The sequence below is a fragment of the Parathielavia appendiculata genome (genome assembly GCF_033297405.1).
Source record: "Parathielavia appendiculata strain CBS 731.68 unplaced genomic scaffold N657scaffold_9, whole genome shotgun sequence".
NCBI classification, from domain to species: Eukaryota; Fungi; Ascomycota; class Sordariomycetes; order Sordariales; family Chaetomiaceae; genus Parathielavia; species Parathielavia appendiculata.
Genome location: NW_026944228.1, coordinates 476,991 through 501,335, shown reverse-complemented (window position 1 = coordinate 501,335; position 24,345 = coordinate 476,991). Strand labels below are relative to the sequence as shown.

Below are 24,345 nucleotides of genomic sequence, written 5' to 3'. Positions count from 1 at the left end.
CGTTAATGTCGGACTCAAATTGCTCGAATGGCTACCTACTCAGATAGCGTTTCGTCACCGACGTCAAAGACAAGTGATAATTGTCAGTGATATAGCGCAGGGGTTTCAGCAAGGTGCAACGCGTTACAGTCCAGATTTCCTTGCCATAAAAGACAAGTCGATTCCAAGCTGGTAACAGGCGTCTGTGTTGGGTTGCTGAACTTACCATGATCAGGTAGACGCCAAACCAGCAAGAGGTAGCGCTCAACCGCTACAGCCACGACGGGTTTACTTCAGAGTACCGAGAGACAGATACAACTTGAAGATCACTGCATGGTATGCAAAGTGCGCTATCTGTACTACGGTTCTGCTCGTTAAGACTGCCAAATGTATTATACAATCCAACCCTAGTTTGTTTTTCTTATATTCCTTGCTTTCTTTTGTCCCATTTTACCCGGGCTCAGACTGTATGTCTAAATATCCCTCCATGTGCCACACTAACGAACAACCAGTCAAGGTTAGATTGCATGTGCTGAGGTAACTAATCATAATCTCAACTAAGGTAACGTTATGCTTCTTCAGCCTCAGACGCTGTCAAACCTCCCTCGGTCTCGAGTCACTGGTAGTTTAAGGATTCCTGCCCTTGAAGTTCGAAACCGGATCGGCCTCTGAGCGCGTTTCGGGGCTTCTGGCCACTGAACTTCAAAGATACCTTGGGTAAAAGCCATCCATGGATGCATCAAGATGCAGGCGGCGGTTTCGAGCCCCTGAGTCCAGGCAACAAGGAACACGATGTCAGAAACAAAGCCAACTGCCAAGATGTCTCACTCCTCATCCCCACTTGCGCCACGGTCTTAAGCAATCGAGCCACAGCTTAACAGTTAATGTTACGCCACATCGCGTCACGCGAAAGGAGTAGCCGCGACTGTACCGCGTTTGCGAGCTCGATTTACCCAATCGTTAGTCGCGTTGCACTTCTCGCGAAAGCAACAACTCCATACATTCAACTTTCGATTCTCGATTCCCACCCTTCCAATGCCAACTTCAATCATAGAAGCTGGACTTGCGAACTGAACCGTTACGATCCCACCGACGACTACCGCTTCGCTCCTTCTCGACCTGATCAATCTCCTATTTGACTTTCTGCTCCGTTTCGAAATTGAGTCAGCTTGGTTTCATTTCACTTGTACGCCCGTCGAGTGCGGGCACTTTTTTGATGTCTCTTCTTGCCATGTCGACAGACGTCCAGGACCGGGATTTGGCTGGCCGCAAGAGATCCCATGGCGATTTCTTGGACCAAGAGCGCGGCGGGGCTGTAGCCTTCAGCAACCCCGATCATATCCACACGGATCATTCGCTGAGCGACAGTAAGTAATGACTTGCATTTACAGAGGTTGAGACTTCAAAGGCTAAGAACAGTAATCTGATTATTCAGAAGAAAACGATGTGCCGTGTGCTTCCTCTCGGGGGCTGTCGCCCGCGTCGAAATCCAGCTCGAGCGTGAGCGAACCGGCATGCAGTTCAGCCGGCGTCAACTCACTCTCACCAAGTCCGACACCTACTTCTCTCGGGGCATCTACGACAACAACACAGGCCTCGACAGTCAATGCCGCAGCACGAAAATCAGCTGGCGAGCCTCCGAAGAAGAGGAAGAGGGTGACCGCCGAAGAGAAAGCGGCTAAAGACGCGGCGGCAGAAGCCGAGAAGCGCAAGCGGCAAGAGGAGCGAGAGAAGAAGAAGCGCGAGAAGGAAGAGGCTGAAAGACTGAAGGCCCAAGAAAAGGCCGCGAAGGCTGAGGAGAGAGCTGCCAAGGCCGCCGTCTTGGCTGAGAAGGAGCAAGAGAAAAAACAGCGAGCTGAGGAACGGGTGCGGAAGAAGCGCGAGAAGGAGGAGGAGGAAGCGAAAAAGGCCGGCAAGCAGATGAAGCTCACCAGCATGTTCAACCTTAAGGCGACGACCGTAAAGAAGGAACACGCGGCACCTAAGGCGAACGAGGCGCATCCGACAAGTAGCACGACCAAGAGCGAACCCAAGGAGATGTCACTGTACGAGCAAGTATTCAAGCCCTTTTTCGTCAAAGAACATGTTCGACTCGCCAGCGGCCCTTTCCAAATGGACGAAGAAACGAGGAAGGCCAAGACAAAGATTCTCGAGGAATATGTGTTCGGCGAGCGACCACCACCGGCATCTGCATCCCGCTTCGACCCCTTAGAAACGCTTCAGATCCCGTACAAATTACGCCGCGGGCGTGTCTACCCGAGCGTTAGGAAGATCATGGAGGCGCTTGAGGGATTTCCCTCCAATGCGTCCACTGATCTAACCACGGATACACAAAACGCGCAGATGAAGCTCACGCTGGAGACCCTGAAGCTGGTACCACTGAAGTCGATTAAGTTTGCGGAAGATGTGAGACCACCATACATCGGCACGATCAGCGGTCCACCCTCTGGCGGTAAGAGCCTCGCGAAACTTGCCAGAAATCCACTCTCCAAGAACATTCTTCCCCTGAACTACGAATACGATTCGGAGGCAGAGTGGCAAGAAGAGGAGGGCGAGGATGTGGATGACCTAGATGACGAGGAGGAGGAGGCAGACCTGGATGAAGACATGGCCGATTTTCTGGATGATTCTGAGGATGTTGGTCCGGCACGGATGGTGTTCTCTGGAGGTATGGAGCCCGAGAGCATAGGACCGTGTTGGGAGGACCGTACGAGAAAGACAACGGAGCCGAAGTTGTACAAGCATCGGCTGGAGTTCATTTTGGGTAAGTCTAACGCGATACCCTATGGGAGCGAAGTTTTACTGACCGTTTTAGAACCACTCGAGCATCACCACGGCATCGATCCCTTCTCGAGCGCCTATTGGGACACGCCCAAGTTGAAGGCTAGCGCAGGTAACGAACGATCAGCCGCATCCGCATCCGCATCCGCATCCACGTCCGCATCCGCAACGACTGCCTCCTCATCATCCAATCTTCCCGGTTCTTCGAGCTCTGCCCAGGATGCGCGTGCTAACCAGATGGCTCCGCCGCCCGTCCCGTCAGATGCGTTCCAGGCTCTCGGGGCATCGGGATCGGGCGCCAAGAAGGCGCAGCAGCCGCTTCCCGCTGACATGCAGGAGAAGCTCAAGGATCTTGTAAGATCTATGCCGAACCTCAGCAAAGTTGGCGTGATTGAGCTGTTTGCGGCGAGTAACCCGGGGTGCTCGAGGGCCCAGATCAAGACGTCTTTTGATGCGCTTTTTGAGAAGGCGGGCAAGGTGTTCAAGGTTAAGGGGCAGTAGGCCGGCATTTGTGATACTGCAGTGTGAGGTGGGGCTGCTGTCTTCAGGAGCGCTGCGTGGTATATATGTAGCATACCATGTCGAAGTGGGAAGGGCGCAATATGTACCAGGGAGAACTACAGCAGAGGACAGGGGGTAGGGTAAGCTGGGATCTATGGACGAGCTATGTCTATGGAGGCTCTTGGAGTGGCTGTTGAACTGTTTTACTGGCTTGGTATATGGCATGGACAGCTAGAGACATGCATGGAATCCGTGGTATTAGGGTTGAGGAGCTGGGCGGACGGTGTCGGACGGGCGTGGAAAGCTGAACATGGGTGGGTTGGTATGTTTTCTTAATGGCTTGTGCATAAACAGGAGCGGAACAGGTATTTCTCCATGTAAAGAATTCATTTCTAACATGCTCAAGATTTATCTGGGTTTGTCCTTTTTGGGGCTAGATGTGGAAGTTGGGTCCAGCATCTACCGGGAGGTCAAAGGTATGTACGAGGGAAACATGTATTGCAGTCCAATCGCGGTGCAAGGTTTCTCATATCGATTCCGCTGTTCCCTTTTCCCTTGCCCCGTCTATCATGGTCTCCCAAACGTCGTAGCAGCGCGAGTCATTACCGACCAAAACATCATACAAAGGAGTCAACGTCCTGGATGCCCCATCCAAAACGCCGTGGGTATCAAAGCCATCAAATCCGCCCCTTGCCAACTCCTTGCCACCCGCTGAATTTCCAGATGCCACAAACCCGCCCAGTCCTCATTACCAACATTGAGCAGAAAACGAAATAAAAGAAGCAATAGCCCTTTAAATCTTGGTAGGTATGAAATGCTGAGAGTCCTCCCTCTGTTGCGCAGCAGACTGCGGGAACGCGGCGATGCCAGCGACGATGCCGCACGCCATGAATCCCCACGAGATTATTACCCAAAAAACTCCCCAGCACTGGGACGAGCCGCCATAGCGCTGGGCAAACACGCTGGCGTCGGAGCTGTTGACCTTGCGCAGGATGAGATCGTCACACTAAGTCTCTCGTGTCAGCACTACACCCAGCCGCGAACAAAAAAGGAACAAAACCCGGGAAACAGATGGGTGAGAAAAACCCACAATATCCCACACGCTATACAGCGAGCTCATGACGCCTATAAACAGCACCACGAATCTCAGCGCCTCGGCATGCGCGATGAACCAGCACGCGACCAGCAACCCGACCGCCAGCAGCACTGTGCCGATCGTCAGCCAGTCCCGCCGGCCCCACCACAACGTCAGCAGGAAGCAGACGCCGACGACGATGCTCGCGATCTTGCTCGCGTTGATGTTGAACCCGGCAAATGTCAGCAGCGCCCCGATCAGCGAGGAGCCCAGGTACCCCGCGGGCAGCGTGATGGCGTTGCACCCGCCCTGCATGTGTGTCACGCCGCCCTCGCGGGGGTCGAGCGAGATCGACTTGACGCGGCCGCCCGTCAGGACGCACGAGATGGCGTGGCCGAATTCGTGGAAGGCTATTACGAGCATCTTGTGGGAGAGGTGTTAGTTGGACTGGATGGTGGTGCTGTGGGCTTGGGAACGAAGGTAAGCGTGGGGAGGGGGGAGAGGGAGGCGGACTTTGAATGGCCAGAGAACCCAGCGGACGTAGGGCAGGTTCCAGAGCAGGGCGATGGCCACGACGTAGGCGGCGATGATACCGAGGGTAACTTTTTGGGCGTCGTTGACGGTGAGGTCACGGCGGGAGAGCAGGACGGCGGAGCTGGTTGTTGCCGAGATGTGAGCGATGTGCGGAGCGGCGGCCCGCCAGCTTCGGGCTGAGCGTTGGAGAGCCGGAGGCGGCATCTTAATGGTGGGTTCTAAGCTAGTGTTGCATATAATACCTTATAGTATTCGGGTCGTGGACAAGCGATCGTGTTTCGAGTTCGAGGGGCTGCGATGGTGAAAGCCGAAGTTGGATGAGCGAGAGACTCCAGTGAAGACTGGAAAGATTGGACACTCGAAACATGAAATGTTGGAAGGGGCTGGCCTAAAAGTTGAGTGTTGTGTTGAGGCCGGGCTGTGCAAGTCCGACTGCCGGTGCTTGCGCGTTCATCTGAGCTTCTGAACGGGGGCTGTGCCTGACTGCGTATCCGACCCGCAGGTGGGGCCGCCGGCGGTGGCTTGGCCTGTCCGGGCCTACGTGTAGTTTATTCTTACCGAGCGCTCAATTGCTGATGGCAGGTCCCCACAGGTAGGTGCCAGCCAGATTGGTTCAGTAGTTGCGGGGTCCATTGTTCCAAGTCAGGGCAGCTCTGGCAACCCTCGCGAGCCGTGACATGTTATATCGCAAAGCTACCTTACCTTATTGCACCGAGGTACGGCGTGCCTTGGATACATAGATTTCGAGATCTTCCATTGTCGTTGACATTGTCATCGTGACCTGAAAATGGCTCTTGCCGGCGCCCATGTGCGCATCGCGCGGCCAACCGACAACATTGACAGACTGCTGCCCTTTTACCGAGACGGATTGGGATTCGAGGTCCTTGGGAGCTTCACCGACCATGAAGGGTTTGACGGGGTAATGCTGGGCCACAGATCGGCGGGATACCATCTTGAGTTCACGTATCATCGCGGCCACGGTGTCGGCAGCGCGCCTACGAAAGATAACCTCCTGATATTCTATCTCCCGGACAGCGATGCCTACTCCAAGGCGGTGTCCCAGATGGAGGGAAGCGGTTTCGCTGCGGCTGCGAGCTTCAACCCCTACTGAAATCGTTGCGGCAAGACTTACGAAGACCCGGACGGATACCGGGTGGTGCTGGCCAACATGGCCCCTCCACATCAGTCTTCGGTCTGAACCATCCTCTGGGCTACCAAGCCGCAACCCAACTTTTTGCGGAGCGAACGGATAGGAACGGAAGTCACTTTGTGGGATGAAATGGCTCGCTCAAGCATTGATATCATTTTCATTATTTTGGTGGCATTTACTTAATTCCTTAATTGATTTCCTGCTCGCAAGTTGAGAGAACTTGCCGTGTCATTCAAGTCAATTGAGATCGCTGATGATACACAGCATCCAGAAAGCCGATCACTGAAGGAGATTCTACACTGCAAGATACGCAACAGCTGTTACACGGGCCTGTCTTGGATCCGAATTACACACGTTGTGGATAAAGTGAGTGCATGCAGCAATCTCAAGCCGAGTCGAGGTATGCCATCGACGGGCCAAAGTCACTGTTTAAGAGCGGTGTCGCTTCCCTCTTTTTCACGGTCCATCGTCAATCCCTCAGCGGCAACCATGGTGGATTGGGCGTGGGGCTTATGTCTGTGCCTGACGGCAATCATCACCGTCACTGCTCAGCAGACGGGCCAACATTCAGACTGGCCGCGATGGTGTGGGACTGTTTATCAGCCGCGGTGCGTGGCATACGAGATTCAGATGGTCATGAAGTTCGAAGGCTCACTAGTTGTCTACTTAGCTATCCGCATTTTGACCCCGGCGGCCAGACACTGCCTCCCACTCCGGCCCCCGGTGCACCGCTCCTCCACGTTCAGTCCCAGCCACGATACAGCCTCTACCTCGACAGCGAGCAGTACGACGAGTTCATCGTCAATGCCGGGATGTCCAGTACTATGGCACGCCCTGGCCAGATACCAACAATCCCTCCAAGTGGGCGAACAGGCTCATCTTCTCCATAAACCTCGTCGACACCGACGAGCCCCTCGTTCAGAAACACCATCCGTCAACACCACAGGCGGCCTCTTTCGCTTTCCACTAACCCTTCTCAAACCAGCTCTCTCCCCAATCCGCGTCGTCATCTACGGCGCCCCCAAGAATGGCACGCCAACCTTCTTCACCGTGGCCACCACCCTCCTCTACCTCTTATACAAGCCCACCGGCAGCGTGACCCGAATTGACAACCTGCACGGCTGCCTCTACTTCAGCAGTTCCCTGATCAACCCCACCTTCGCCCCGTTCTTCCCTTACGGCTTCTACGCCTCGCACGACAACTTTCTCCGCCTCAACGACACCTCCGTGATCGACGCCTACTCCGCCCTCGGCTTCAATGCCATGACGCCCCTGACCACCTTCGACGACTCGTCTTACATCGTCACCTACCTCTCCACCTCGGCCCAGCGCCGCCTCCTCCGCTTCATGTACAGCCTGCGCGAGGGCTACAAGAACCTCTCCTACGTCCGAGCCAACATCCTCGCCGCTCACGACGCGCCGGCAGGCCTCTTCGCCTACTGGAGCGCCGACGAGCCCGACGGGTGGCAGGAGGAACCCTTCCTCTCGCCACAGCAAGCCTACGGCACGATCCGCGCTGTCGACCCGTACCGCCCCGTCTCGGTCACGCTCAACTGCTAAACTACTTCTTCGGCGCATACTCCGCGCTCGCAGATTTCCTCATGGTGGACGTCTACCCGATCGGCATCCACGCGACGTATTCCACCAAATGGGCCACCGAGTGCAACGCCACCTACGGCGAGTGCGTGTGCGATAACTGTGAGGGGACGGTTTGGGACGTGGTCCGCCGACTGGAGGACGTGATGGCTGGGCAGGTGGCGCAAGACGGTCGTGTTCAACCCGCAGAGTTTTCACGGCGAGGGTTACTGGCTGGGGGATCCCAGCGTCGAGGAGAGCTTGATCATGGTGTCGTTGGCTGTGAACGATGGCGCCAAGGGGGTCATTTCGTGGGTGTGGCCTACTAGCGAGGTGCTGGCGGTGGCGCATGGGAGGTCGGCTGGGATGCTGGCGGGGAATGAAGTGGTGGGGTTCGTTGTGGGAGGGGAGGGGCCCAGGAGGATGGAATTGAGGGATCTTGGATGGAGGTGGTAGATGCTGCGGGCTGGGCCGTGGCTGGGAAGATGCTGGTGAGCGTGGTGAATGGGGGTTATGTGGACATTGAAGGGGGAGTGACAGTGCTGGTGCCAAACGCAACGATTATTGAGAGCACCCCATGGGGCAGTGTGCGGTGGAAGCTAGAGGCCGGCAAATTGTCGGTTCCGCTGCTGCCGGCACTGGCCACCAATTTGGTGATAATGGACCTAGGGGGTTGATGTTGGGATATCTGGATTTGGATGCAGTTGAACGCCTTTCTAGGGTATCTGTTGAACTCAGCGCTGCCTCCCGCGTCTGCCAATACATTACCTTTATCCTCCCTCAGATCACTGCCTTCTATGTCTTCAATGCAACGCTCTATCCGCCTCTCAGACAGACTCCTTCTTCCATGCTTGACGGAACGTATGCATCCCGACAACCTTCATCACCTCCGCGACCAACGCTTCTCCGCCCACCGCAACGGCAAGTACAACAACCCCGACACCACAAAGGCCAGCTCAAACCCGATATCACCCGTCTTCTCCGCGATAGGCCCCGTCCACCACACCTGCGCCATGCTCGGGATTACGAGCGCAAAACTCAACGTCCCGGCGCCGAGCGCCGCGACACCCCAAGGCAGCCGCCCGGCATCATTCCACGCCTCGGCATCATAGGCGGCGCAATCCCCCTTCCGAAACACAAAATGCTCAACCAACACCACAGCCAGGAACGCCGACGTCCAATACCCAATCAGCGCCACGAAGTTCTCCAAGCTCACAAAGAAATCATCCGCCGCGCGGATCGCAAGCGGTATGACAATCGCGGCAAAGACGATCGAGAACAGGTACCTCGGCACCTTGACTAGGAAGGGCAGCAGCAGCTGCAGGTTGAGCGTGACGCTGTACGAGGTCGCCGCGAGGTTGCCGAGCAGCGAAAAGGAGAGCAGCACGACGAGGAACTTGCCGAACCCGCCCGCCGGCGCGAGCATGGCCGCCAGCACGCCGCCGACCAGCGTCTCATCGTAGGCGTCTTGCCAGTGCGGGACGTTGGCGATGGCGTTGCCGATCGCCGAGCCGAGCGTCATGAGCAGGATGGTAGGGACTGCCAGGCCGAGGTACGAGTAGGTGAATATCTTCGTTCTGGGCGTGACGTGTTAGCGTGTGTGGGAGAAAGAATCAAGTGGAAAGGGAATAAAAAAGCGCGGCTTACGAGGAAGTGTCGGGCTTGAGGTAGGTTGTGAAATCGGAGGAAAGGCACGCCCACGGGATCATGTACGACGCCACGATCATGCCAAAGGACAAGACGGATGATGCTGCCGGAGGAGCGTCGTATGTGACTTGGTTCCGCAGCTCCTTGCCGCCGGTCCCGACAGCGACAATGATGGATATCAAGGCGGTGATCCAGGCGTAACGCTCGAACATGTGCAGGACGGTAAAGCCGCAGAAGGAAATGCCCAGGGTGAGAATGGCGGTGAGGACGATGCCGAGCGAGACGCTCAGGTTGCCGTCGGCGACCGACGAAAGGCACTGGCCGCCGACCACGGCCATGATGACGCAGAAGGCGATAAGGGTTGCGAGATTGAGCAGGACGGGAATCGAGACGAGGTTGCGGCTGTCCATGTTAGTCTTGTCGACCGACTAAGCGTGAGAGAGGGGGCGCGTACCCAAAACTGTACCGGGCCTGCAGCATCTGCCTCATGCCAGTCTTTGGACCCCACGTGGAGAGATAGGCGGGCAGGACGGTGGTCAACAGTGTAAAGAATAAGATGACCAAGGAGCTGTCTCGGAGGTTGAGGCCGTAGATGGGCGCAAGCATGCCGAAGGTGATGCTGGATCGGTGCTGTCAGCCCACGCTGCTTCGCCTACACACATCGGCCCTGGTCCAACTCACCCCAGGATATTCGTGTTCATGGACCACCATAGTGTGAAGATATTGACGGTCCTCTCAACGGTGCGCTCCTTGACAGGGATCGGAGTGATGCCCCGCACCTCGACTCGACCGAACTGGGCCGCCTTATAGAGGACTCTCCGGACGCGGGCCAATCGGCCGGCGGGGACGTCGGGAGCCGCTCCGTGCTCCGGACCGCGTTCCGGGTCGCTGACCGGCCGTGCTTTCTCCTCGACCTTGGCGTCCGGAGTCATTATGAGTGGGTCTTTTGCAAGGCAAAATAGGTGAAATGGACAAGAAAACGGGGATTGACTCTTCTCGGCCGCGATCGAGAACAAGACAGCCGGAAAAACAAAGTATGGAAAATTATCGATTGATTAGAAAGAGCTGACTCGACTACTTAATGAATCGAAAAAAGAAAGTCACTCAGAAATATTTGCTCAGCTCCTGAATCGGCGAATGTGTGGTGAGTATAGTCAGTTCTTGGACCCACCCCCGTGGAGGACCCGACCTGGCCTCCCGGCAGGGTCAACCTACGGAAGGCGCGAGCCGCTGTTCATGACCTTTAACTCGCATGTCACGTCAGATGAATGTTGTGTTTCACGATGGAAAGGGGCATTGACACAGACAAGCTCAATTCCAGTGACTGCTCTCTTGTCCTAAACTTAGCTTAACGTTATCCTGACAGGATCATATGAAATGCCAGATGAGACTGACCGCCGAGCTCGCCCGTCTCGTCTACGCGCCCAGGGACAACACGAGACCTAGCAGGCCAAAAATCTGCAAGCCGTGCCAGAGATCGACAAAACCCGAGCCAATGGCTTCCGAATTATCAGTCCGTAATCAGGTAGGAAGGGTACGGAACAGGAGTCACGGCGATGATAAGATCCGCGGACCCCCACGGCAGTACCGTTAGTGCCGTGCCCAGCCGGTTCTTGCCGAGTGCTCGGCCTGCATACCGGAGATGAGTCCGGGTCCTCGTGAGCTTCGGGTCACCGGGTGGCCAAATACATCTACCCTAGGCCAATCCAACCCAAAACCGCCTCCATAAACTCGACGAGCCGTTCAGGCTAAACTGGCTGCCGAGCTCCCAATTATTACTGGAAAACTTCAACTCCTCCTCCCGAATCGCCTCAAGAACCTTCCAGTGATAGACAGGGACATACTCGCGCTCGCCGTGGTCGCGCCTCAGGCGAGCTGCCTCGATCGACTGCAGAAACGCCACCGTAGCCTCCTTGCGCCGGGCGTCGACGAGGACGAGTTTCTTTCGGCCGTAGCAAGTGCTGTTTTGATTAGCCGTGTCGTCTCGATGGCCGTTGAACCATTCCTTGGGGTCGCGTAAGAACTCGGCCACGCCGTGGCACGAGAGCAGGTCATCCGTGACCCAGGGGAAGTCAGCGACGCATGGCGAGAGCAAGATTGAGTACGCTGCGATTCTGCAAGTGTCGGGGAACAGAGGGCACTTTGCAGCGGCAGTGTTCAACTCGGTAGGTTCGTCAACTGACTGGTGTGTCGAAGGACTGCTGTTCGTCCGGGCTACAGAAATTGCAGCAGAGAACGATTGGGACGGGCGTCCGTGGAATGACGTGCATTTCTGCACGTCGAGCTGCTTGTCCCCAGAGTCCTGCTGGTGCATCGAGACGGAACTGGACGGGCCGGGCCTGGAGGGTGTTTTTTGGGTATTGCGGCGTGATGTACCCGCCACAGTAACCGGGAGCGACTGTTGCTGTTTTTCTGTAACTTGGGTTCTGTTTCTGTCGGGCAAGCGAGCGGTGAAATCAGCGTGGTCGGTTGAGCACCTTCGAAATTTAATTCTCTCAAGTATCGTACTCTGCGCTGACGAGTCGAATGATCTCTTCCGGGTGGATGGCGCTCTATCCTGCTTGTCCATTGTATCGGGAGATGTCGAGCCGGGCATATGGGTTTCGGAGGATGTCGGAGGAGTCAACTGCCCGCCAGCAGGCGGGGCGCGAATTGGTTGGATCGTCCTGAGTCTCCTCGTCGGTGAGGTCAGAGCAGGGTGATCCGGCTGAGCACTTCGTCTCAGCAATTGCGGTGACTGCGTTGACATTGTGGTCATGGAGACAGTGGACTGGCTTGTTGTATCGACGGTGGCATGTGGCTCCAATGTCTCCAACGTTGCGATCCAACCCAATAGCTCTTGGCTGTCTTCAGGGACAGGCGCCTCCTTTTCTCTGGCCGCCATTTCCTGCAGCTCTGCGAACGAGATGACGTCGTGATAGGTTCGGTCGCAATGAATCTTAGCGACTGCCGGAAATCGAGGGCTCCAGAAACCTGTGTTGCCTTCCTTGTCAAACGAGAAGCACCGGATGTCGAACACCGGGGGTGCGGGGAAAATCGCCGAGGGGCGCTTTCCATTATCTACCCCGGGTTCGATGCGAAGAGATATTGCCGTGTTATCCTCCGGCCGGACGGACTCTGGGTTGACTGAGGACATGAAGGTGTCGAGCTGCGTTGCGTTGAGCTCGACAACACTCGTGACGACAAACCGTGGCTGCTTCCCAAACCGCTTCACTTCGTCCTTGTTTTCGAGACACCCCACATAGAAATGGGTCCATTTGACTCTCGGAATGTCGTATGTGCGGGCTTTGGCGGCATCGAAGCGAGCGCCAACGACAGCAAAGTCGCCAATGTCTCCGAAGCAGCCAATGTACTCCTTCTTCAGTTTGATGGCGCAGCAGCTGTAAGGTCGGCACTGGGTAGCAAAGTCGAAATAAGGTTCGTCTGCTTTGAGGACCAGTCCTTCTCCACGAGCGGTGATGCACTTTGCAAAGGTTCGGCGCAGATCGGCGACAGCCGAGTGTCTGGTGCAGTCAATTATTTCTCGCTTCACTAGAGCGGATCGGCCGGGGACCTGGGTAATGAGATTCCTAAGCCGCCGGAACCGCTCTGAATGCTTGACCGCAAGGAGAGACTCGTTGTCCACCATGAGCAGGTCGTAGTAGACAACCATGAGGTGCTCCCAGGGGTGAGGCTGTGAGTCTTTGTCTGTCCCCAGAAACGAGCCGGATCTCGTGACATGCTTCCTGATCTTGTGGAAGTCCAGGATCCGAGAATGCTTGTCACTGTAGACAACAAGTTCGCCTTCTAGGATGCAGCCGCTCTTCAAAGGGCAGGACGGCTGTCCAAGCTGCAGTGACTGCCGGATGGAGCTGTCACGTACTCCCAGTTAGCATGCTTACCTGATAGAGCAGGGCCAAACACTCACTTATGCAAGGCCATGCGATCCTTAGTACTGTCCTTGCCACTCTTTGAAAAGATCTGGATGCAGTCGTAGCCTTTGCTGAGGTCAATGTGAATTTGGCAATATTCGCCATCCATTTTCTCCTCACAGCTAACCCGTCCTTGTAGCATGGACAAACAGTGCTTGATGCTCCGGCCCTTGAGCCATGTTTGACGACCGACTTTGACCCCAAGGATGGGCTTGAGATACTCAGCAAGCTCACTCCCTCCAGTGACGGTCCGATCACGCCGCAGCGTGTCCAGAATGCGCCCAGCAACAGCCAAATTGTCTTGTACTTTGAGAATACAAGGGAGGAGAGGGTGATAGCTCAGGCAGACAACGTGCGGCTCAAGAATGACAGGCTCGTAGTTCTTCAGGATCAGCCGGGTGAGCCACTTGGCATCTCTGGCAGACAGTCGCCGGTATAAGTCGCCGAGGGAGAGCTCCTGGTCCGCTGGACAATAGTCAGGGGCCGAGCTGCGTACAGCAGGCGAACTGAAGCGGCAGGCGGCAGCGAGGCTGTGGAGGACCTGGTCAATCTCCTCTACGGTGACAGGCCGGTGGGCAGGAGAGACAGGATTTGGCTGTCAAGGGTCAGTCTTAGATGTCCTGGAAGAGTCTTTTGAGGACGTATCTTACGGTCTGCTTGAGAATACTCTCAACACAGTCCGCCAAGTCAGCGCGGGCCTCAGGGTTGCTCCATCTCCCCAGCTCTGCAATGCGGGATCGACCTAGGCCAAGCGCACGGCCGATGATAATCTGGAGCTTCTTTTCCCGGATGAAGTAGACTCGGTCCGTCCTCTTGTCTGGCAGGAGAGCCGAGATGAAAGCAGCGCTGTTATGGTCGTCGCGGTAGAGCAAACCGCGTTGTGCTCTGAACCACTCTTGAATGATGTTGGTGTCAGTTTTCAGTCCCGCGCGAGCGAAACGGTTGTCCTCTAGGCGTTGCAGCAAGTCGCAGACATAGGAAAAGAGAAAGGGCATGGTTTGTTTCGCTTCTCATGTGATTGCGTGTGTCTTGATTTCTTGATTGTGGTCATCACAACAAAGCCAAGTATCGGATGTTGCTGAGGGCTTGTTTTATGATGTCGGAATCGTTGGCAGGCAGCAGACCCAGCATCTGGGAGAGCACGCCAGATGGGGCCTCGACCTGGCCAAGACCCTTCACTTTACGTGCTGCAAGTCACACAAGGCAGGCATGAACAATCGTGCTGGGTCCGATCAAAGGGAAGCCGCCCTTGGCGCGTAACTCAACACGTGAGCACGTGAGCGGATGGGGCACCGTGCGATTTGACTATGCACTGTATCTACGTTCTTCACAGCCAAGAGTTGATACAGCAGGTGCATGAAGCGAGGAAACGAGATTCCTGCCTCTTGTTGAGTGAGTTCTTATTTTACAGCTGGACACACTCACATTGTCTTGTTCCAGCAGGGACGTGGCGCTTCGCGGTTAAACTCAAAGTGACGCGAACCGTAAAATAAGAGGACATCGCATTGTCCGCTCATTGTTTCGTTGAGCCTTCATAGATGGAAGCCTGGAGCAAGGTACACCCGGGATTATTACTCTCCTTTTCCTTGCTAACTAAAAAGAAAAGTGAACAAAAGGAGAGGATCTCGGAAGAAAAGAGAAAGATCTAAACGGGGAAAGGCGGGGTGGAAAGATATCCGGCCCAAGACAAGACAGAAGTTTGAAGATGACTCGAAACTCGTATCAATGGCCCTCTTCCACGCCCTGATTCGAACCCATCACATCACCTCGCGGAAGAAGGTGGCCCATCTGCGTAAGGCGGCGAGCAAGTACGGCTGCTACGCTCTGCTCCGCAGCGGCGGCTGTCCAGGCATCATGTACTGCAAAGGCAGCGAGGAGGGTGTGAAGGAATGGGTAGGAACTGCTCAGGTTGGTCGCCGAAAAATGAGAAAAAAAAATAAAAGGAATAGTTGATGAATACAGTAGGGCAACCGACTGACGCCGGACAGAGACTTCGATATAAAGACTTTCAACTGGCGCTGAAGCCTGCGCCATTAGGGTCAAACGTGGCCCAGCCAAATGAACGGACAGGACTGTTTGAAGTCGAGTCTATCAAGGAATTCGCGGTCGCCATGGAGAGGAGAGGTATCTTAGAGTGGTGGAAACGGGGCATGGAGTTTGCGTGATTTACAGTCTACTCAAGGGCTTTCAAATGCCCTAGAAGAAAGAATCTTACCCACCGGTCTAAGAGGGTATATCTACGTTTCCCAGGGTCAATGTTGTACTGCCGACCAATGCTGGGAGCGGAGAGTGACTACGACTTCAAAGACCATCGCACATGTTCGCGAGAGTCAGTCAGTCATCCGTCCCTCCGCACAACCCTTCCCAACCGGCCGAGGACACCGGCAAACCACGGCGTCGCCCACAAACTCCCGATGATCCTCACCGGCAACAGCGCCTTGGTCAAAGCATACGCCAACGCAACCTCGACAACAACCCGATATTTTGGCTCACTCTCCCACCGCCGCAGCGCATCATCCACCTCCCCTTCTCTCCCGCCAACCGCCCACACCCCCCCTGTTTCTGCTTTATCCAATCTATCACCGCCACCATCCTCGCCAAAACCAAACCAACCCTTCTTCTGAAACCACCGCTCAAACCTTCCCACCCCCTCCCTCACATACCCCCCGTAATGCCCCAGCATCCACGCGACGGGGACATACTCGGTGTAGTGAAACAGCCCAAAGAGCCCCAGAAGCGGCACCACGGCGGTAACCTCGTGCAGGACGAGGAAGGCGACGACGTGCGTGACGGGCGCGCCGCGCAGGCGGGAGGCGTATCGGTGGAGGGGGCGGGGCAGGCGCGAGAGGATGCGGTCTGCCTTTGCTTGTTTTGTTGTTGCCGTCGTGGTTGACGATGCCGGTGTGCTGCCGTCGTTAGGGTTTGATGGCGGTTTCGTATTTGTGCTGGATGGTCTTCTGCTGCTGGATGGTCTTCTGCTGCTGGTTCGCGGTGGGAGGCGAGGTGGGAGGTTTTGGAGGGGCGCTCGGCGAGGGGCACTAGGGCGCAGGATGCGGGTGAGGGGTTGGAGGGCACGCATTGTTATTGCTTTTCGTTGTCTGCAGTGATGTACCGGCGGGGTTGGAGGCTGGAGGGTGGTATTTGTCGGCTTGAGATGAAGTTGGATGGTATTCGGTTCTGCCCTGTCGGATTGCCGGCCGGTCCGGCATCATGGCATCGGCATCTGCGGCGCACGGACTCTCGTTGCCCTTGACAACCGCACCCCTGAGTGGGGGATTGGGAACCCCTGAAAGGCACGCGACGAGGTCAAGCAAGACCAACAGTTAGGAGAGAATTACTGAGACACTTTTCAGGCTTCACTTGGCTGCATTTGGCGCATAAAAGTCTAGATGCAACTCCCTCAGCTTGGAAGATAGTTAGCCACTGCAGTTCGCGCTTGTTCTGTCATGCCAAAAGAAACTGAAGTAAGCTACCTTATCTACCAACTGGTTATCTTCAGTACCTCAACCAGGCCGAAGTGCCCTGCCCTTGAACTCTATGACTGCTATGTCCCTCTCTCAAGCATGCTGCTGCTTTACCCTAGCAATGCTTCCCTCCGTCCTTGTTTATCTATACGTGTCTCCCCAGATCTCATGAGTTCCCACAACCGACCGATGACCCTATTGGAACCGTCCGCTCGAACTCATCAGTCATCGCCCGCTCCCGATGCTAAACTCGACATCCCGAGCTGTGGTGCACAAGCCATCATTAACGTTGCTGTCTCCGCGTGCGCAACTGCTGGCCGAGGAGCACCATGCAACCCACAACTGGCGCATGCGAGCATTTCCATCGCTCTAACAGAATCTGGGGATGCCGTGCTCCTCAATGCCAGGGAAGTCACAGGGATTGTCCACCCGCATCCTTTTCTCCGCCGTTTTCCGGTTCCGCTCTACCGGCGGTTCGCTGTGGAATGGAGAACGTCGGGCACACCGCCACCTCCTCGGAACAGATAGCAGCCCTTCGCACGCTCTTGTTCCAACTCAACAGCCGGCCGATGCTTCCCTTATCCGTCGATTCGTCGAAAACTCGAAACTGGGGAAGATAGAAGCACTCTTCCTTGGTGACCCTGTAAAGCTGACAAAGATCTGAGTTCTCGTTGCCGGGTCTTAAGAGCGCCCAAAAGTTCAACCCCAACGGTTGTTGGTAGTCCACCTTTGTGACGACCATGACAGCCTTTTTCGCCTGGAGGTCTGGTATCATTGTTGGGGTTTCGGTCCAGAAGCCATCTTGATTCAATCTGTTGTACTTCAAACCCCCCCAGTTGAATCCAACAGACGGGGAAGGACGCCGATGCTCGGGCTCCAAGTCCGTCAAAGCGAAGCCGACAAGAAGGACGCGGCACGCCGCGCCGCCGCGGTACGGAGCGCGCTCCTCATCGGTCAGGTGAAACGACTCTCTCCAAGGGCACTTCCCCTCTTCCAGCATTCGTGTAGCCCCTGCCTCCCATGGTTGTTGTTTGACTGGGATCTGGCAATAAAACTGGGTGAAGTTGATTTTGTCAACGCCATTGGGAATCGGCATTGCCCAGCCGTACGCGTTGACGGCGCAGTCTACTTTCTGCGGCTGCTCCTGAGGTGTAACCTGAGGCACTGCGGCCCGCGATGTTGTTTGCTCGTCCTTGTTCTCTTCAACACTCTTGGGCTTTGCCGCGTTCTTCGGCCCTTCGACCTCATCGTCCTTCTGCTCGATCTTGATGCTCTTGTTGGGAGATTGTGACATCGAGTGCTCCTCTATGGGATCCTTGTTCTCTTTGGCATCGTGGGGCGCTTCGACATCATCGCCCTTCGGCTCGACCTTGATGCTCTTATTGGGAGCTTGTGACGTGGGGTACTCCTCTTCGGCGTGCTTGTTTTCTTCGGCAATCTGGGGCGCTTCGAGATCAGTACCCTCCTCGACCTTGATGCGCTTCCCGCCGGGAGATTGCGACATTGTGCACACTAATACTGGTCGAATAGGGCGTTGCTGCTGGGTTCCGTCTTGCTCGCCGCCAAAAGATAAGAAATGCGCAGGATCTGGAGGCCGATAATAGAAGAACGAGACCGCCGGAAGGAAATGACTGGAAAAGATATCTTAGTATCCTGGATGGAGAGACGGGGAAGTCTCAAAAGCAACACAAGACAGAGATGTAAGAGGATGGGAACTTCCACGAGCTAATCGACTTGCCAGTGAGGAAGGAGCCTCGGGCTCTGGATATCACCGAAGCTTCCCCTTGACGCCAATTCTGAAATTTGCCCATAAGTCTTCCAGGGACGGCAACTTCAGGCTAACACTTCTGAGTGTGAGATCAACACTTTGCTTAACCCTGAGATGGGGCTCTGTTTGGAGGTCAACGGCGGAAACAGCAACAGAGGAAAAGGGATCAAGGAATTTTGAGGTTTCAAAGTGAGTCACACGGCAATTAAACATCGTGAGTCTGAATGCTTTTTTTTCTCTATCTTCATGAGCTCTTCGTCCAAAACAGCGATCGAGAGGAGAAAACGGGGATACCTGGTCTCAGTGAGACTTGGGACCCCGTTACGGTCCCTATAACAGTCTTCCATCATATGGACAACAATTACTCGTAGATCCAAGACTTCTGGGCAGACTCCCAGCTGATGAGATCCTCATCCTTGAACCACAAAGCAATCTCCTTGTTGGCGCTCTCGACGCTATCGGAGCCGTGGCAGACGTTGCGGCCCATCTGGAGGCAGTAGTCGCCACGGATCGTGCCGGGGGCCGAGGAAAGGGGGTTGGTGGCACCGAGCATGGCTGACGGTGATATTAGCTATGATGTGAGGGGTGAAAAAATGCGAAAAGCGGGTTCTTACCGCGGCCAGTCTTGACGGCATCAAGACCCTCCCAGACCATGGCAACAATCGGGCCGCTGTTCATGTCTGTTGAAAAGGTCAGTCACAGAAAAGAAGGATAAACGGCCCGGGCGACGCACAGTTGACCAGGTCCTTGAAGAAAGGCTTGGAGGAGAGGTCGGAGTCTGGAGGCTGGTCAGCGTGCTTCGGTCAATCCGGAAGCGGAACATGGCAAGACATACAGTGCTTCTCGAGGTGCTCCTTGCCAGGGGTGACGAGCTTCAGGGCGACGAGCTTGAAGCTGCGCTGCGGTGTGAGCTTGGGGGACGCGGAATCAGGGGATCTTCTACTTCTTACCCGCGTGTCTCAAAGCGAGAAATGATAGCGCCAACGAGGCCGCGTTGGACGCCATCGGGCTTGATAGCAATGAAACTATCGCCGTGTCAGTGCAAATCTAGCCCAAATGGCGGGGTAGACCTGAAGGAGTCGATGGCGGGGTAATCAAGGGGCATCGAGCTGAGCAAAGCTCGGAAAAGGGTATATGCGGGAAGAAAATAGAGGGCAACTTACGTCCGCTCGGTGGTAGACATGGCGACGGGTGTTTGAGCTTTGGCAAATGACTCGAGGATGGGTTGATCTTGGAGGAGTTGCGGAGAGAGAGGAAGTTGAGGAATTCGGAGTGGAACTGTGGTCGAAGAAGTCTGGCCTGAGGGGGGAAGCTTGGAAGTGGGGCCGACGAAAAAATACGCCAACAGGCAAAGGCCCAGGATCAACGTTAGGTATATCTCGCCGCTGTATGGTAGGAGCATCGCGGCTGGAACCCGAGGTCTCCCTTGTTGGCCATGTCTCTGCCTCACCGCTGCTCCAGCGGCTTCGCTTCGTTCATCCTCGTCCATGCGTCCGTTGATGCCCAGCTGAGCACCCAGACACGAGCCACTGCCGCTTTGGTATCCGATATCAATTCAGGTTGGATCAGGTCGGGACCAGGTTGCGGTGTTATTCTGATGTCCGATTTCATGCAAATTGTAAGTGAGAAGGCAGCATTTGAGCTAACGGACAATGCAAGGCTCTACGTGTCACTCTAGCGATGAAGTGAGTTAAAAGGGAAAGTAGTTAGGCAGGTAACCTGGAAGGCAGTTCCTTTCTCAACTAGTGGCTGATAGGGACCTGCCCCAGTGTTGGGTATTGTGCTCATGTACGGTAGCAGACGGCACGCCCGGTGATTGATGTAGGCGAGTCAACTACGGTAACCTGGACATGGTAAGGTTCATTGCTTCTGCTGCATCACCATCGGCTAGAGTGATACTGGTTACAGATTATCACACCGCAGTTCCAGCTGTCAGTTCCGGGATTGCAAATTGCTGGTTCTCGCATTCTGTCTTCCAACTCAGAGCTACGAGTCCGCAGACCCATTGCTCTTCTCATTGACTTCTCGGACTGCAAAGGAACTGCTAATCGGGCGCTGAAGTTTCAAGGACGGAAGTGACGACTCTCCATCACTGCAGGTGTTGCACATGTAATTTCTCACTTTCAGTAGTTAGAGTAGCATGGATAATGATATATGCAATAACCGCGAGTGCGGATACTGGGTAACTACACAGTCCTGTAGTCACTTGAATGCCCCGCTGTGCTGGCAGGGTCTGCTGGGCCATGCAAGGTGGCCAATCCAGTCTGACAGCTTGCTTGCAAGTCCCTGCGAAGCTGGGACATCGTCTTCCATGTTTCTGTTATTGACCGATGATTCGGGTTGTAAGAGCCATTGAACATATCAGCAGCCCTGGCGGTTCCTCAATGATTACGCGGGTGGCATAGTCGCGATTTCCATTCCTTGTCCTTTTTTCTTTCTTGCATTTCCTCGCTTTTGACCTCGACGCCCTTTCAATTGGCAGTCTCCTGTAGCCGACTTTTAGGAGGGTGCGAGAGTCGAGATGCACGTTCCAGGGCCGTTGTCCTCGAAATGGACAGCTTACCTCGGACTGCTGTCTGCACTCTCTGCGGCATTTGCACCTGCAGGTACGGTCTGCAAGCTTGAAGTGACGTTGGATCGTATGATTGACATTCCTAGTCGCCGTTAAGGAGCATGACTTCAAGAAGTGCCATCAGTCCGGTTTCTGCTCCCGCAACCGCGCATTCGCGGACCACGCCCTTGCATCGAGCTCATGGCAGTCGCCCTACAACATTGCGCCCGAATCTGGCTCATTTAGAGACGGCCAGTATAAAGGCGTCATTTTGAAGACCATCAACGACAACGGCGAGACTGTCCGGCTACCCATCACCATTTCCTTCCTCGAGTCCGGCACAGCACGAGTCACGGTCGATGAGGAGAAGCGGCAAAAGGGCGAAATCGAGTTGCGGCATGGAAGCAAGGCTAGGAAAGAGCGTTACAATGAGGCTGAACGGTGGGTCATTGTTGGGGGGACGACACTCGACAAGGCGGCCAAGGTCGACTACGAAGACAAGTCCCAGCTCACCGTCAAGTACGGCCCGTCCGCCAAGTTCGAGGCCACCATCAAGTTCTTTCCCTTCAGCATCGACTTCAAGCGCGACGGCAGCAGCCAGATCAAATTGAACGATCAAGGGCTGCTAAACATTGAACATTGGAGGCCAAAGGTTGAGAAGCCCGCGCCGGAGAAGAAGGAGGGTGAATCAGACGAGGAGAACAAGACGGAGGAAACGAAGGAAGAGCCCAAAGCAGAGAACGAAAGCACTTGGTGGGATGAGACCTTCGGCGGCAATACGGATACCAAGCCTCGCGGCCCGGAAAGTGTCGCTTTGGACATCTCATTTGTCGGCTATGAGCACGTTTACGGCATTCCGTCCCACGCCAGCCCGCTCTCGCTCAAGCAGACTCGCGGTGGGGACGGCAACTACCAGGAACCTTACAGGTTGTACAACGCTGATGTCTTTGAGTACATCCTCGACAGCCCCATGACCCTCTACGGCTCCATCCCTTTCATGCAGGCCCACCGCAAGGATTCCGCTGTTGGCGTTTTCTGGTTGAACGCCGCAGAGACGTGGGTTGACATCACCAAGGGCAAAGACTACAAGAACCCTCTTTCTCTCGGGACCAAGTCAAAGACGAGCACTCACACCCACTGGATTTCCGAGAGCGGTCTGCTGGATGTGTTTGTCTTTTTGGGCCCCACACCCAAGGACCTGACCGCCAAATATGGCGAGCTGACTGGCACCACCGCAATGCCGCAGGAGTTCTCTCTCGGCTACCACCAGTGCCGCTGGAACTACGTTTCCGACGACGACGTCAAGGATGTAGACCGTAAGATGGACAAGTTCAAGATGCCCTACGACGTCATTTGGCTCGACATCGAGTACACTGACGAGAAGAAGTACTTCACCTGGGACAAGCACTCCTTTACCGATCCCATCGGCATGGGCAAGCAGCTGGACAGCCACGGCCGGAAGCTAGTCACCATCATCGACCCTCACATCAAGAACGTTGACAACTATCCCGTCGTCGCGGAGCTCAAGTCCAAGGATCTGGCCGTCAAGAACAAGGATGGAAACATTTTTGAGGGTTGGTGTTGGCCAGGCTCATCGCACTGGATTGACGCCTTCAGCCCGGCTGCGCGTGAATGGTGGGCATCTCTTTTCAAGTACGATGCGTTCAAGGGCACCATGGAAAATACGTGGATCTGGAACGACATGAACGAGCCGTCCGTCTTCAACGGACCCGAAACGACTATGCCCAAGGACAACCTCCACGCGGGGAACTGGGAGCATCGCGACGTGCACAACCTGAACGGCATGACGTTCCAAAATGCCACCTACCACGCCCTCACTAGCCGCAAGCCGGGCGAGCTCCGCCGTCCGTTCGTCCTGACGCGCGCTTTCTTTGCGGGCTCTCAGCGCGTCGGGGCCATGTGGACGGGTGATAACCAAGCTGCGTGGGACCACCTCGCCGCGTCGATTCCCATGGTCCTAAGCCAGGGCATCGCCGGTTTCCCGTTTGCGGGCGCCGACGTCGGCGGCTTCTTCGGCAACCCTGAGAAGGAACTGCTGACGCGGTGGTACCAAGCCGGTGCCTTCTACCCCTTCTTCCGCGGACACGCGCACATCGACGCCCGGCGCCGCGAGCCCTACCTCGTCGGCGAGCCGTACACGACCATCATCGCCGCGGCCCTCCGCCTCCGCTACAGCCTGCTGCCCTCGTGGTACACGGCCTTCCGGCACGCCCACATCGACGGCACGCCCATCGTCAAGCCCATGTTCTACACGCACCCATCGGAAGAGGCCGGATTTGCCGTCGACGACCAGTTCTTTGTCGGCAACACGGGCCTGCTGGCCAAGCCGGTCACGGAGAAGGACAAGACCACGGTGGATGTCTGGATCCCGGATGCCGAGGTCTACTACGACTATTTTACCTACTACATCATCCCGACCGCCAAGGGCAAGAATGTCACGCTGGATGCGCCGATGGAGAAGGTGCCCCTGCTCATGCGCGGCGGCCACGTCTTTGCGCGCAGGGACGTCCCGCGCCGGTCGAGCGCGCTCATGAAGTGGGATGATTACACGCTTGTCGTCGCCGTTGGCAGGGACGGCAGGAAAGCTGAGGGTGACCTGTACGTCGACGACGGCGATTCATATCAGTATCAAAGCGGGCAGTATATCCACCGGCGGTTTATCTTCGACGGGGCGGCCAAGAGTCTGAGTTCGGTCGACGCCGAGGGCCGCGAGCCCGGAAGTGTGGCGGAGGGCGAGTGGCTGAAAAGGATGCGTGGAGTTGGGGTGGATAGGATTGTGCTGGTGGGCGTGCCGGAGAGTTGGGTGGGGAAGAAGAGTGTCAAGGTGGAGAGCGAAGGGAATGTTTGGGAGGCGAAGATGGAGGTTACGCCGGCTGCTGAGGGGAGGGCGGCGTTTGCGGTGGTTAGGAAGGTGGGCGTGAGGATCGGGGCGGATTGGAGAGTTGTGTTTTGAGCGTGGGAGCAAGTAGATGGTTAGGTATTGATGTGTTTGTGTTATTAAGGTATGAGCGGAGCATGCGTCTGTCAGTCTGTGTGAGGGAGTGTGTAAACTCAGGCGGTGTATAGACTTGAGTGTAGGAGTGCCGGTGCTGGCTCTCTGTGGTTTTGAGAAGTTGGTCTTCAAGTTGCGCTTTTCCCTGCAACCCTGGTTTGCTTGCTTAGGACTAGGGAAAGTATTTTTATTTCCTCTCATTCCACCTCCTGTTTCTCTTACCTTCCTCTTATTCTATTCCTCTTCTCCTATTCTTCTTTGCCCCCTTCTTCTCTCTCTCTATTTTCTCTCTTCGTTTCTTACTCTTCTGTCAGACTTCATTATGTCTGCCTCTCGTGGTCAGATCTTGCCGTCTGCCGCGACAGAAACACAAGCCAGGGTTGGATTATACGGTGG

General features: G+C 55.5%; 12 protein-coding genes across 12 annotated transcripts; 5 read left to right on the top strand and 7 right to left on the bottom strand.

The window, feature by feature from the left end:
- Nucleotides 1-947: 947 nt before the first annotated feature.
- Nucleotides 948-3,756, top strand: N657DRAFT_621580 (uncharacterized protein). The gene is made up of 3 exons (XM_062790626.1): nucleotides 948-1,346; nucleotides 1,415-2,743; nucleotides 2,795-3,756. Exons 1-3 carry the CDS (start codon nucleotides 1,196-1,198, stop codon nucleotides 3,259-3,261), a joined length of 1,947 nt encoding a protein of 648 aa, XP_062646056.1. The 5' UTR covers nucleotides 948-1,195; the 3' UTR covers nucleotides 3,262-3,756.
- N657DRAFT_646966 (uncharacterized protein) lies at nucleotides 3,637-5,212 on the bottom strand. The gene is made up of 3 exons (XM_062793224.1): nucleotides 4,850-5,212; nucleotides 4,352-4,759; nucleotides 3,637-4,267 (listed from the first exon to the last, which is right to left on the bottom strand). The coding sequence occupies exons 1-3, from the start codon at nucleotides 5,072-5,074 to the stop codon at nucleotides 4,055-4,057; spliced, it is 846 nt and encodes a 281-aa protein (XP_062646055.1). The 5' UTR covers nucleotides 5,075-5,212; the 3' UTR covers nucleotides 3,637-4,054.
- A 445-nt stretch (nucleotides 5,213-5,657) lies between these two features.
- On the top strand, nucleotides 5,658-5,981 carry N657DRAFT_657135 (prolyl endopeptidase; the record flags this gene model as incomplete). The annotated part of the gene is made up of 1 exon (XM_062794774.1): nucleotides 5,658-5,981. The coding sequence occupies one exon, from the start codon at nucleotides 5,658-5,660 to the stop codon at nucleotides 5,979-5,981; it is 324 nt and encodes a 107-aa protein (XP_062646054.1).
- A 528-nt stretch (nucleotides 5,982-6,509) lies between these two features.
- Nucleotides 6,510-8,272, top strand: N657DRAFT_657134 (uncharacterized protein; the record flags this gene model as incomplete). The annotated part of the gene is made up of 6 exons (XM_062794773.1): nucleotides 6,510-6,628; nucleotides 6,691-6,839; nucleotides 6,943-7,562; nucleotides 7,682-7,741; nucleotides 7,785-7,994; nucleotides 8,045-8,272. The coding sequence occupies 6 exons, from the start codon at nucleotides 6,510-6,512 to the stop codon at nucleotides 8,270-8,272; spliced, it is 1,386 nt and encodes a 461-aa protein (XP_062646053.1).
- Nucleotides 8,273-8,283: 11 nt separating this feature from the next.
- On the bottom strand, nucleotides 8,284-10,247 carry N657DRAFT_672861 (uncharacterized protein). The gene is made up of 4 exons (XM_062795661.1): nucleotides 9,924-10,247; nucleotides 9,697-9,861; nucleotides 9,243-9,644; nucleotides 8,284-9,172 (listed from the first exon to the last, which is right to left on the bottom strand). The coding sequence occupies exons 1-4, from the start codon at nucleotides 10,172-10,174 to the stop codon at nucleotides 8,479-8,481; spliced, it is 1,512 nt and encodes a 503-aa protein (XP_062646052.1). The 5' UTR covers nucleotides 10,175-10,247; the 3' UTR covers nucleotides 8,284-8,478.
- A 691-nt stretch (nucleotides 10,248-10,938) lies between these two features.
- Nucleotides 10,939-14,148, bottom strand: N657DRAFT_575760 (uncharacterized protein; the record flags this gene model as incomplete). The annotated part of the gene is made up of 3 exons (XM_062789127.1): nucleotides 10,939-13,093; nucleotides 13,150-13,748; nucleotides 13,804-14,148. The coding sequence occupies 3 exons, from the start codon at nucleotides 14,146-14,148 to the stop codon at nucleotides 10,939-10,941; spliced, it is 3,099 nt and encodes a 1,032-aa protein (XP_062646051.1).
- Nucleotides 14,149-14,878: 730 nt separating this feature from the next.
- N657DRAFT_575978 (uncharacterized protein) lies at nucleotides 14,879-15,318 on the top strand (the record flags this gene model as incomplete). The annotated part of the gene is made up of 2 exons (XM_062789143.1): nucleotides 14,879-15,061; nucleotides 15,142-15,318. 2 exons carry the CDS (start codon nucleotides 14,879-14,881, stop codon nucleotides 15,316-15,318), a joined length of 360 nt encoding a protein of 119 aa, XP_062646050.1.
- On the bottom strand, nucleotides 15,251-16,324 carry N657DRAFT_646960 (uncharacterized protein). The gene has a single exon (XM_062793223.1). It carries the CDS (start codon nucleotides 16,230-16,232, stop codon nucleotides 15,492-15,494), a length of 741 nt encoding a protein of 246 aa, XP_062646049.1. The 5' UTR covers nucleotides 16,233-16,324; the 3' UTR covers nucleotides 15,251-15,491.
- A 224-nt stretch (nucleotides 16,325-16,548) lies between these two features.
- On the bottom strand, nucleotides 16,549-17,935 carry N657DRAFT_646959 (uncharacterized protein). The gene has a single exon (XM_062793222.1). The coding sequence runs from the start codon at nucleotides 17,909-17,911 to the stop codon at nucleotides 17,030-17,032; it is 882 nt and encodes a 293-aa protein (XP_062646048.1). The 5' UTR covers nucleotides 17,912-17,935; the 3' UTR covers nucleotides 16,549-17,029.
- A 63-nt stretch (nucleotides 17,936-17,998) lies between these two features.
- On the bottom strand, nucleotides 17,999-18,847 carry N657DRAFT_497236 (uncharacterized protein). The gene is made up of 3 exons (XM_062787656.1): nucleotides 18,680-18,847; nucleotides 18,356-18,623; nucleotides 17,999-18,055 (listed from the first exon to the last, which is right to left on the bottom strand). Exons 1-2 carry the CDS (start codon nucleotides 18,733-18,735, stop codon nucleotides 18,386-18,388), a joined length of 294 nt encoding a protein of 97 aa, XP_062646047.1. The 5' UTR covers nucleotides 18,736-18,847; the 3' UTR covers nucleotides 17,999-18,055; nucleotides 18,356-18,385.
- N657DRAFT_657129 (nucleoside diphosphate kinase) lies at nucleotides 18,747-19,568 on the bottom strand (the record flags this gene model as incomplete). The annotated part of the gene is made up of 6 exons (XM_062794772.1): nucleotides 18,747-18,940; nucleotides 19,000-19,065; nucleotides 19,119-19,163; nucleotides 19,221-19,279; nucleotides 19,336-19,410; nucleotides 19,549-19,568. The coding sequence occupies 6 exons, from the start codon at nucleotides 19,566-19,568 to the stop codon at nucleotides 18,747-18,749; spliced, it is 459 nt and encodes a 152-aa protein (XP_062646046.1).
- A 1,338-nt stretch (nucleotides 19,569-20,906) lies between these two features.
- N657DRAFT_635064 (glycoside hydrolase family 31 protein) lies at nucleotides 20,907-23,910 on the top strand (the record flags this gene model as incomplete). Its single annotated transcript, XM_062791322.1, has 2 exons — nucleotides 20,907-20,991; nucleotides 21,044-23,910. 2 exons carry the CDS (start codon nucleotides 20,907-20,909, stop codon nucleotides 23,908-23,910), a joined length of 2,952 nt encoding a protein of 983 aa, XP_062646045.1.
- Between the last annotated feature and the right edge of the window lie 435 nt (nucleotides 23,911-24,345).